The following is a 12,743-nucleotide window of genomic DNA, read 5'->3' on the forward strand; positions in this document are numbered from 1 at the left end:
AGAGAAGCCAGACTCCTCTGGTGGCTCGTTTGCAGAATTTTAATGACCTAGATAAGAGAAAATCAGTGTACCATGTTCTGGAAAAGCCCCAGGACTCTACCAACCATTCTGATTTATTCACTGTAACATCTCATAGAGAAGTGTGAATTGTGGATTAAAACAGAAAAGAACTCTTCAATACAGATACAACACAATAAGTATGGCTAATTTTAAAAGCAGTATTTATAGCATTTATGGCATTTAAATTTATTATTATTTTTTTAAAATCAGACTTGAATCCCTCCCCCGACCTCTTCCAAGTAGGAACAGAAGCTACTTTATTCTGAAGTCCACATCAGCCAAGCTGGCTGGGGCTTCTGAGTGTGTAGAGCGAGGTAAAGTGTGCAACAGGGAAGATTTTGGAGCAGAGCTCAGCCTCCAAGGCACTGACCGTTAAACTGGCAGCACTGATGTGGTTTATGGTATTTTGTATGCATCCAATGTGGTACCTTGGCCTCCAGTGTCTGGAGTTTGGATGTCTTTGTTCTCCATGGATGCCAAGACTGTAGTACAAATGGAGGTGGCACAGGAATGGAGCTTGAGGTAATCCAGCATGATACAACTTGCCAGCAGCATGTCAGTAGGGTTGGCCATATTCTTGTTGGCTAGTGTCTTCTTGCCTGATTGCCTTGAGGCTGTTTCAAACACTGCACATATGTGGCCATAGTTGGCACTAGGTACCAGGCCTTCTCTCCCAACCAACCCTGTGCAGACACTACTGACAGTGTTGCCATAAAGACTGGGCATCACCATGACATCAAACTGCTGGGGCCACGATACCAGCTGCATGGTGGTATAATCCACAATCATGCCCTCAAAGGTGAGCTGAAGATAGCGGGATGTCATCTGCCTACAGCACTGGAGGAAGAGCCCGTCTCCTAGTTTCATGATGTTGGCCTTGTGCACAGCCATCACTTTCTTGCCCCCCATCTCCTGGGCCAGCTGGAAGGCATTCTCAGCAATGTGCAAAGACCTGGCCTCAGTAATGATCTTCAGGCTCCCTATCACTCCTTTCACACTCTCATGCTCCAGGTTGCTGTATTCACCCTCCGTGTTTTCCCAAACAACTAAGATGTCTATGTTCTTGTGCTGGGTCTCCACACCTGGCAGACTCTTAAAATGGGTGACTTTGGTGTAGAGATCCAGAGAACCACGAAACATACTGTTTTGGGACGTGTGGGATGGTGGCAGGTTGTAGTCAGTTTCAATGTTGCCCTTCAAGGCTATGTGGTTTCGGCGGACTGCCATGATGGCATTATGAACGTCCTCTTCAGGAGAAGTGGAGTGAATCCGCATCTCCTCGAAGTCCGCAGGCACACAGGCATGTCTGAACATATTCTTGACGTGCAGCGTTAAGTTCAGGCTCGATGCCGTCCCCAGGAATCATGGTCACAGTGTGCCGCCCACCATAGTTGGCTGGTGGAGGAATGCTGCATTGAAAACTGAAGCTCCTCAGTGATGTCTCATGGCCAAGGAAAATCTCCCAAGAATGGCCAAGAATAGTTGGTGCGAACATGGCCTTCAAAGAGCACCTGGCAGCTGCCAGCATCTTCAGTGCCATGATCATTAAAAAAAAGATTTAATTCAATTTATGTAAAAATATGTGTCCTTCCTCTTGCTTTGAACTGGCTTCTTCTGGTAGAATTCTAGACCCAAAATTCTTGCCTAGGTCACAGTTGTCTCTCCTTCCTTGTATTCTATTTTTGAGACATTCTACTGCAGTAAGAGAGAGAGAGAGCTAGTCACAAGGAGACGTGATGTTATATAGTAGAAAATACACTCTGGAGTTGGGTAATTCATCAGGCATATTCCATGTATCTGTATGATATCCTTAAAAAAACAAACTTTATATTTTAGAGCAGTTTTAGGTTCACAGAAAAACTGAGTAGCAGGTACAGAGATTTCCCATACAAATATTTCCTTGCCCCTACAAAGGCACAGCCTCCCCAACATCAAAATCCTGCACAGAGTGGTACATTTGTTACAGCTGATGAACCTACACTGACACATCCTTATCACCTAAAGTCCACTGTTAAGTTAGGGTTCACTCTTGGTGTTGTACATTCTGAGTTTAGATGGCACGCAGCATCACTGCAGATTCATACAGAGTAGCTTCTCAGTCCTAAAAATCTTGTCTGCTTTGTTTAGTCATTCCTCCCTCTCCCCAACCATTGGAAACCACTGGTATTTTTGGAGACTCTAGTCTCCAAAGCTGTGCATTTCCCAGGAAGTCACACAACTGGACTCATACAGTATGTAGCCTTCTCAGATCAGCTTCTTTGACTTAATAGGCATTTGAGTTTCTTCCACATCTTTTCATGGCTCAATAGTGCATTTCTTTTTAGCACTGAATAAAATTTCATTATCCAGGTGTACCAGTGTTTATCTGTTCACCTACTGAAGAACATTGTGGTTGTTCCCAAGTTTTGGTAATGATGAATAAAAGCTATTATAAACATACACGTGCAGATTTTGGGTGGACGTAAGTTTTCAACTTATTTGGGTAAATAACAACAGGCAAAACTACTGAATGTTATGGTAAAAGTTGGCTGGTTTTGTCAGAAATTGCTAAACTGTCTTCCAAAATGGAAGTGCTATTTTGCATTCTCACCAGCAATGAATGAGAGTTCCTGTTGTTCCACATCCTTGCCAGCATTTGGTGTTGACAATGTTCCAGATTTTGGCCATTCTAACAGATGTGTAGTGGTATCCTGTTTTAATTTTCATTTCTCTGATGACACATGATGTGGAAGCATCTTTTCATGTGCTTATCTGCCATCTGGGTATCTTCTCTGATGAGATATCTGTTAAAGTTTTTGCCACATTTTTAATCAAGTTGTTTTCTTATTGTTGACTTTTAAAAGTTCTCCGTTTAATCCGGATAGCAGTTCTTTATCAGATGTGCCTTTTACAAAAAATTTCTCTCAGTCTGTGGCTTCTCTTCCCATTCTCTTGACATAGCCTTTTTGTGGAGAAGAAGTTTTAGTGAAGTCTAGTTTTTAAATTTTTTTCTTTCATGGATCCTGTCCTTGGTATTTGATGATGACAATGCAAAGTGCTAGTCATTTTAGAACATGATCTGGCAATTTCTTACAAAACTGAACATAGGTTTTACTATACGATCCAGCACCTACACTCCTAGATATTTACCCAGATGAGCTGAAAACTTGTGTTCATACAAAAACCTACATATAAATGTCTATAGCAGCTTTTATTCGTAATTGCCAGAACTTGAAGAAACCCAGATGTACCTCAATAGATTAAAAGATACCAAGGGGGATGGGGTGGGAAGGGTCAGACTGGGAGTTCGAAATTTGTAGATACTGACAGGCATATGTAGAATAGATAAACAAGATTTGTGCTCTACACTGGAAATTGACAAGGCATTGTAAAATGACTATAACTCAATTAAAAATGTAAAAAAATAAATAAAATAAAATAAGTCATCACCATACCCAAGGGCATCTAGATTTTCCCCTAGGAGTTTAATAGTTTTGCATCTTAAATCTATGATCCATTTTGAGTTAATTTTTGTGAAGGGCTTAAGGTCTGTGTCTAGATTAATTTTTTGCAATGTGGATGACCAGCTGTTCCAGCACCACTTGTTGAAAAGGCTATATTTACTCCATTGTGTTGCCTTTGCTCTTTGGCTGAAGATCAGTTAACTATTTACATGGGACTATTTCTGCGCTCTCTTTGTCTTCCATTGACTTATTCACCTGTTCTTCTGCCAGTACCACAGTGTCTTGATTAACGCAGCTTCATCTTGAAGTGGAGGACTGTCAGTCCTCCAGCTTTGTTCCTCTCGTTCAGTATTGTGTCAACTATTCTGGCTATTCTGCTTCTCCATAAGCTTTGAAGTCAGTTTCTCAATATCCACGAAATAACTTTGTTATTCTGATCAAGCTGGCATTGAATCTGTAATTCAGGTTGTAAAGAATTCATATCTTGACAATATTAAATTTTCCCATCCATAAATATGGAATATCTCTCAATTTATTTAGTATTTATTTGATTTTGTTCATTAGAATTTGGTAGTTTTCCTCGTATATACGTTGTTAGGTTTCTACCTAAGTATGTCATTTTGGGAAATGCTGATGTAAATGATACTGTGTTTTTAATTGCAAACTCCATTTACTCATTGCTCTCATATAAGAAAGCAATGGACTTTTGTGTATTAACCTGGTAACCTGCAGTATTGATTTAGTCACTCATTAGTTCCAGGAGTTTTTTGGTTGATTTTTTTAGGGTTTCTACATTAATGATCTTGCCATCTGCAAGAGATAGTTTTATTCCTTCCTTTTCAATCTGTATACCTTTTATTTCCTTTACTTGTCCTATTGTATTGTGGAATCTCCAGGGTAATATTGAAAAGGTGGTAAGAGGCGTCATCCTTGCCTTGTACCTGATCTTAGTGGAAAAGCTTTGTGTTTCTCATCATGAAGTATGATGTTAGCTGTAGGTTATTTGTAGGTATTCCTTATCAAGTTGACGCAGTTTCCCTCTACTTCTAGTTTACTGAGAACTTTTTATAATAAATGGGTGTTGACTTCCATCAAATGTTTTCTGCATCCGTTGATGTGGTCATGTGAATTTTCTTTTTCAGCCTATAGAAGTGAGGGATTACATTAACTGATTTTTAAATGTTCAAACAGCCCTATATACCTGGGATAAATACCACTTGATTGTGGTATATAATTATTTTTATACATTGCTGGATTCAATTTGCTCATTTTTGTTGAGAATTTTTACATCAGTGCTCATGAGACCAATATCACGGCTGTGGTTTTCTCATAATGCCTTTGTCTGGTTTTGTTACCAGCGTAATTCTGGTCTCACAGAATGAGTGAAGAGTTATAAAGTATTCCTTTTGCTTCTATCTCTTAAAGATATTATAGAAAACTGCTATAATTTCTTCCTTCCTTAAATGTTTGGTAGAATCTACCTGGGCCTGAGAATTTCTGCTTTGGAAGGTTATTAATTATTGATTCAATTACATATATACATAGAGAGAGAGAGAGAGAAAGAGGAAGAGGTAGAGAGAGAGAGAGAGACAGACAGACAGACAGACAGACAGACAGACAGACAGACAGACAGGCAGAGATGTAACCAGATTCTCTGTTTCTTCTGGTGTGACTTTGGCAACATGAGTCTTTCAAGGAATTAGACCATTTCATCCAAGTTATCAAATTTGTGAGCAAAAAGTTGTTCATAGTATTCCTTTATCTTTTTAATGTCCATAGGATCTGTAGTGATGTCCCCTTCTTTCTGATATGAATTTGTGTCATTTCTTTTCTTTTTTTTACTTAGTTACCTTGACTAGAGAGTTATCAACTTTATTGATCTTTTCAAAGAACCAGTTTTTGGTTTTGTTGATTTTCTCTATTGATTTTTTTCTTTCTAATATCACTGATTTCTGCTCAGATTTTTAATAGTTCTTTTTTTTCTACTCAGTTTGGATTTAATTTGTTCTTCTTTCCCTAGGTTCCTAAGAAGGAAGCCTAGATTACTGAATGTAAATCGTTCTTCCCTTCCACTATATGTATTCATTACTATGTACTTCCCCCTAAGCACTGCTTTTACCACATCCCACCAATTTTGTTATGTTTTCCTTCTCATTTTGTTCAAACACTTAAAAAATTTCTTTAGAGATTTCTTCTTTGACACACATGTTACTTAGAAGTGTGTTATTTAATCTCCACATTTACTTTGGGACTTCCCAGCTATCTTTCTGTTATTTGTTTCTAGTGGAATTCCATTGTGGTCTGAGAGCAGACACGGTATGATTTCAGTTCTTTTAACTTTGTTAAGGTTTGCTCTGTGGCCCAGAATGTGGTCTGTCTTGGGGAACATTTCACGTGAACTTGAGCAGGATGTGTATTCTGCTGTCATTGGGTGAAGCGGTCTATAAATACCAATTATATCCCGGTGATGATAGTGCTGCTGAGTTCAGCTATTGTCTTTACCGATGTTTTGCCTGCTGGAGTTTGCTCCTTTTTATTGTTGTTAACTTTTTAAGAAACTGCCAAATACTGTTCCAAAATAGTTGTACCATTTTACATCCCCACCAGTGTAAGAAAATTACAGCTTCACATCTTTACCAACACTTGGTATTGTGGTACTTCTAATTTTAGCCATTCTAATGGGGTCCAGTGTACTTCACTGTGTTTTTTATTTGTGTTTCCCTTCTCACTGTGATATGCAGGGTTTTTAATGTCTTCTCCCAGATCACAGCTACAAGCATTAACATCTGCTATTTCTAGAAATCAACCACTCAATCCTGAAAGGCAGGCAAACTCTGTGTTTCCCAAAGCCACCCCAGTTACACAATTTAATTGAAAATAAAGCATCTGTTTAATTTAAAACCAGCCATAATCCCGTTCTCATTTCACTTTGAGGCACCAACAACCCTGATGCAGGTTAGTGGTTTTTCAGGGAGGTAGGTGACTTATTTATGAAGACTTCCAAAAGGCTGTTAAAATTCAAGAAGATGAAGATGCAGACTAAATAATGGCTACTTCTATAGAACACTTGCCACATCTCAGGTGCTGCACTGGATATTTTACATACATCACCATAATCCACCAAGGCAGGCATTATAGTTTCCATTTTACAGATGAACAAACTGAGTATCACAGATCCTACAAATTCATACACTGTGAATGGACAGAGAATGCAATATGAGAGGTGAATATTTATAGGGGTCCTAGAGGCCTAGACCAGTGCTTCTAAAACCTGACCACCCTGGATCTCACTGACGTGCAGATTCTAATTCAGTGTTCCATTGAGGGAGGGGAGCAGATTCTGCATTTCCAAGGAGCTCCCTAGTGATCCAGATTCTACTGGCCCCTTATTACGCTTCGAGTAGCGAGGGCCTGTATTACACCCTCACAAGGTCCAGGCAAGTCAGAGCCAGCATCTGGTGTGCTCAGAGGCAGCCTGCTGGGAATAAAGGAAGGATGCAGTACTGCTTCCTCCTAAAAACTGATGTAAAGTGGCTGGAGAGCAGGAGTCAGCTGGGAAACTGTCTGTCACTTAATACGGCGCACAGGACGGAAAGTATCTGTCCATCACCAGTGCCTGAGGCGAGAATAGATGATAACACCAGGAGAGAACACTGGCAGCAAAATGACCCAGACCCAACTACACAATTTTCTTTCTACCAATGGGCCACCCTTACACAAGCATACACCCCCATCCTCTTCCTATCCCTGGGAAGGACATAAATCTTTTACAGGTATGGATAAAGAAGGAAGGAAGCCCTGAGACTGGAAATGTAAACTAGATGGTGGTTGAGATTTTTAATAACCAGATTAATCTATAAGCATCCCATGGAAAAAGCTCTTAGCCTCAACAGAACAATGACATGTGCTGTGCAGGTACATGAATAACAAGAAGCCATGGTGTCATGTATTTGAGTGGTAAGAGTTTGACTAAGTCTATTGTAAGTATCATGTTAAGACAGTAAAAGGGAGAAATAAGTAAGGGAGAGATATAATACAACTTGCATTTTAAAAATAATCTTCTGAGAAGCAATTTGGAGAATAAACAGTAAGGTGACTAGCCTGGTGGCAGGGAGGCCAATTAATAGGCTATCACTGTGGTTCTCAAAAAGTGATCCCCAAACCAGCAGCATCAGGACACCACGAACTGGTTAGAAATGTAACCTCTTGGAACTATCCCTAGACGAACTGAATCTGGAAGCCTGGAACTGGGAACCCAACAAGCTGTGTTTTCATGCTTCTGATGCAGGCTGAAATTTGAGAATCACCGGGCTAAGAAATGGTTCTAACAGGAAATGAAGAGCAGCTGGACTAAGATGAAGGCAGTGAGAAAGGAGAGAAATAGTTTCAAAGATATTTAGGAGATAAACAGGAATAGGCTATTGACTGGAGAGACATAGATTATTACTCTCAATGCTCTTAACGAACTGGGTGAATGATAGTACAATTGATGAAAATGTACAGCACTGAAGAAAAGAGCCGTTGCGTTGGGAGACTAGGATGAAAAATGAGTTCAGTTTCAGACGCGACGTGTTTTGGGAGCCTGAAAGACGTCCACATAAAGATGCCCAGTGGGTGGCTTAATAAATGAGTCTGTAGCTCCAGAGAAAGAATTGTGGGCGATGATAGAAACTCAGGAGTCATCAACTTGTGGGAGAGAGTTAACCACACACAGTATACAAAACAGCCTCGAGCAGAGGTTTTCAACTTTGCTTCTGCCTCGACAGATGATGAATGGCACTCATACGAGACACATTCCCAGGAGTGCACTCAGATTGTAATGAAAACCAAGCACACTCACGTATGAGCAAAAGTAGTTGGCCAAGTAAAGCACACAATTCCCAAACTGTTTGGATAGGTCATGTTTACAAAAGCACTTCATCAGCAAATGATTAGTAAAGTCATCTATTTAATGAGCTCAAAACATGGCTTTTTTTGAGGGAAAAACACATATGGCTAATCTAATATAAAACTACAAAAAACTCTAAAGATCAAATTCAGACCTCTACAGTTATAAGAAAAGTAAGCATGTGATAATAAAGAAAAATAATTCATAGTTCATGGTTAAAAAGCACAGCACATTCTCTTTATTCATGATGTTAATATCAGCAGTATTATCGCACACGCCATGTGGATGACCACAACACCTTTGACTGGGAAACTGTAACGAGTCTCATTCTCATTTCTATGTGGATATAGATAGACACACATGCTCTCTTCATCTCTCTTCCTTATTCAAAATGTTTCCATGGGTAAAATCAAGGAAACAAATACAACTATAAATCCACAGTTTACACCTTATATTTCAAAATTGCTATAACCGTCAATGCCATGTCAATAATCACAGTTCGTGGATATTTTCAGCAAACGTAAAATAGGCTGTGAATTATGAGCAATTCACTTCCAGCTAACTCTGACTCCACCTTTCCCACACAAGCACACTGCTGAAAATGCAAATGAGTGGGCATGACATCCTTATAATGGTAATTTTGAGGTGAGTCTGATTATTTAAAAAGGAAAATCACTCACAAGTGCTTATAACTTAATGCTTATGAGTAAGTGAGTAGTTTTGATGTATGTCATGACTGATTGTGACACTATAATGTGTCATATATCACCAAGGTCAAGAAGTACTAGGCTAGAAAGTGCAGAAAAAATATGAAGACAACACTGGGAGCCATCAATATTTCAACCAATATTTGAGAGGACTAGAGAAGTGATCTGGGAGGTAGGAGGAGAGAGGAGAGAGAAAAGGATGTCACAGAAGCCAGGAGAAGTGTCACACTCAAGAATGAATGGTCAGCAGCATCAGTATCCTATTGAGATGTTAAGTAAAATTAGAAGTGTCAATGATGGGGTCACTGGCCATCACCATGAGGTTGTCTAGATTGGTGACTGTAAGCATGGGCTCCAGAGTCAGACTGTCTGCTACATATCACCTCTATAACCTCTGCAATTCTCATGACTTCTTCTGGAACTTATATTCTTGGGGGAGTCGACAGCAAAAAACATACGATTTGATAGATTTGATAGATAGATATATCAATAAGCAAGCAACAAACACATAGGTGGATTTTTAATGTCAGGAAAGAGAAATGCTATGAAACAAACATAAAACCTGTTGCCTTCAAGGAGCCTACATTCTAGGCAGAATTAAACAGAATGCATGTAGGTGGAACGTGTACTGGCCGATGATGCTAAATGACTCCTGAGTCGCCCAGCAGGACGTGGAAGGGCGCAGGATGGGTTAACCACGCGTGTGCACAGGGCTGATGAGGGAAAGTGCCTCAGTCAAATCTTCAGGAAGGGCTGGCAGCAGGTAAGCACAGGGGGAAGGAAAGAATTTCTGAGATGGAGGCAAAATTGAAAAGCCTATAGAGTCCACTCAGCATTCCCATTCCGCTGAAAGGAAAGGTTTATGTAGGAATATAGTGGCAGACAAAATGGGGAAAGTAAATTGGGACCAGAGGGTAGCGAATCTTGAATGGCAAACGTAAGAAATTTATGATACCCTGAAGGCAGTCGAGAAACATTTATGGTTTTTGAAATAAGGATAAAAGGTTTTGAAAGATACCCTTTTAAAAAGGAAAACATGCACTTAAAAAAGAGAGAGACAGTAAATTTTCAATGCCCAAGACCACTTTATATCAAAGTGCTGCCTTAATGAAAGCAGACTCTTAAAGCGTACACATAAACACACACACACACACACACAAAGAAAACTCCCAAAATCCACTTCATGTTGTCCTACAGAACCAAATGATTATGAACATTATTTTAAAACATAATTTTATGAAATTACTTATAATTTTCTAAAAAGATCTATGCAGAGATTTAATTTGCTCCATTTTCTCTGTTGCACAATTCATGCGATTTCTCACCTGTCATTCCATCACTAGTCAGTAACCACGGAAGAGCTGACAGAGGCATAGTTCCCACCGAGGACTGCAGACAGCCAGGTTGAAGCAATCCAGAAACGTCTTCCTTGTCTTCCAAAAGGGAATACGTGTTGTACAAGACCAAACCTGCTGTACCAGCCCTTGTCCAAGGAACAGCTACACTTAATTTTACACTAAGAAGAGCTTCTTGGATATAGTTTTCATTGAGTACAGGAAAAAATCCCACCCTGCAGAAAGATTACTGAGGTAGGGGGTGGGGAGTCAGATTATTCATTTTTCTGGGGGGAGGGTGGCTTTTGAATGAAACAGTGACATTTATACACAAGTCATGAAACTGAAACTTAAGCAGCAACTTTATCCATTCATGAAAAGAAGACAGTTGAAGACTCAAGATTATAGGTAAGTGGGAAAAAGCTTTTTATCTTCCCTTCTAACTCAACTTTACAGCCACATGAACAACTCTATTAAATACTGTGCTATTACCCAGGGCCTTAGCTACGCCACTCTAAATTCTCTCTGCCCGTCTAGGAGGACTGTTGTCTTCCCAGAACTATCCACAAGCAGGATTACTATATTTTTCTTCAAACTTCTCTGTATTTTAGAGTTTTCCCTTTGAAACAGGATCTGGCAAGAGAATCTCTCTGTGCTAACAATGCCTGGATGCATGAGTCAACGAAGCCCTCTCTGCTATATCTGTCCACACTGTTAGCTCAAAATGCACACACACACACACACACATACATACACACACACACGCACACACACATACATACACACACACACACTCACACATGCACACATACACGCACACACTCACACATGCCACAATTGATACAGCTCAGGTAACCATACCCTGTAGATTTTCTCAAAAAGTCCCAGTTAGCCTGAAATCATAGTCCTTATGCTCTATACTTGTTAAACCAGCATGACCCAATTTTTTGCAATAAAGTTATAACTACAGAATCCAGAAATTAGAGGGGGCTTTCCAAAGCTAGCTATTTTTGCCATCTGGCTTATCCCTTGTCAACATTACAAAGTAGGTGTGATTATGCAAATCTAAAAATCTCCTCGAATGGCTTCCCTCCAGCCTCCCCAAACACCGCCTGCAAATGCTCTCCCTTCATGCATGACGGCCAGGGGCCTCTACTGGGCACCATACCCAAGGCTGTGTGTCAGGTGGCGCGTTACCTCAATCTGAAAAAAACGCAACTATGAGGTAGGCGTTTTATTTTCATCTTACAAACGTAGTTATATGCTACAAGGATTAGCAACTCCTGTTAAGTTAGCAGAAGATTCAAACTCAGGCCTCTTCCCTCTGAGCGTGTGGTCTTCCCCTACAATGTTTTCTTTCTTTCTTCTGTGCTTCTGTCCGTCTCTACGTGCTACCTTCCCACCTCCCACTTCTACCCCTGAGAAGCGAAGAAAGAGTTTTACACAAAAGCCAAATCACCGTGGTAGACTTTCAGGCATCTAACACGTAAACTGGTAACTGTACAAATCTAAAAACACCCACAAATCTCCAAGGAAGGATGATTAAAGGCAGGTACTTGCATCTTTCCTGAAATTCCATTAAGTTTATAATTACATTTTTGTTTTTTGTTTTTAAATTGTGTGTCTACAAGGGCAATGAGGAGACAAGAAAATTCTGGAAACTGGAAAGCAGACGGAGTGATGACTGACTTTTCAGACCTGATAAAGCTTAATCCTAGACACTCAGGGAGAAAAGCCAAGGAACTATTTGTTTTGACCATAGAACCCAAAAGCCTTAGGAACTGGCAACACCAGATTACCCCTCAGAGTGGCAGGTGAAGGTGGGTTGAGTGTCTCTTTAAGAAACAAATAAACACCCAGACCATCTTCCTTATTCTGATCAGTTACACGACTGCCTCCCCGCCCTCAACCTGGGAGAAGAAGGGACATTTATGTTCTACACTAGGAAACACTATGCACAGCTGAATGCAAGTTCCATGCTGAATCGAGGAAAAGTAACTGAGAGCCAACAGAATGCTAAAAGATGGGCTTAGACTCTGGGCAGGAGTTTTGAAGAGTAGTTTCTAAGAAAACCAACAAATTAAAAATAAGGTGTTTAAATATACTGTAAATCAAATGTTTCCAAAAAGAACAGAACAGATCACCTTATACTGAATTCTACTGTCAACCATCATCTCCAATCACAGAGAGCTTTCAATTAGTGTTTTATCATCCAGCTCTTAGGTATGTGTGAAGAGCCTGGTTCAAACGTGGAAAAGCTTCTAATATAAAGACCGAAGCCAAAGCAAATTAGTGGACAGAAGCAGTGAAA

At 40.0% G+C, this 12,743-nt stretch overlaps 2 protein-coding genes across 3 annotated transcripts in view; both read right to left on the reverse strand.

Moving 5' to 3' along the window:
- The window catches only part of NELL1 (neural EGFL like 1), a 755,554-nt gene that overhangs the window by 275,910 nt on the left and 466,901 nt on the right, over positions 1 to 12,743 (reverse strand). The window lies entirely within an intron of this gene.
- Positions 335 to 1,606, reverse strand: LOC123619564 (isocitrate dehydrogenase [NAD] subunit gamma, mitochondrial-like). Its single transcript, XM_045523789.1, is given in 3 exon segments — positions 335 to 474; positions 477 to 1,395; positions 1,397 to 1,606. Coding segments are annotated over 3 exon segments (1,269 nt in total).

The sequence above is a fragment of the Camelus bactrianus genome, chromosome 10 (assembly GCF_048773025.1).
Source record: "Camelus bactrianus isolate YW-2024 breed Bactrian camel chromosome 10, ASM4877302v1, whole genome shotgun sequence".
NCBI lineage: Eukaryota > Metazoa > Chordata > Mammalia > Artiodactyla > Camelidae > Camelus > Camelus bactrianus.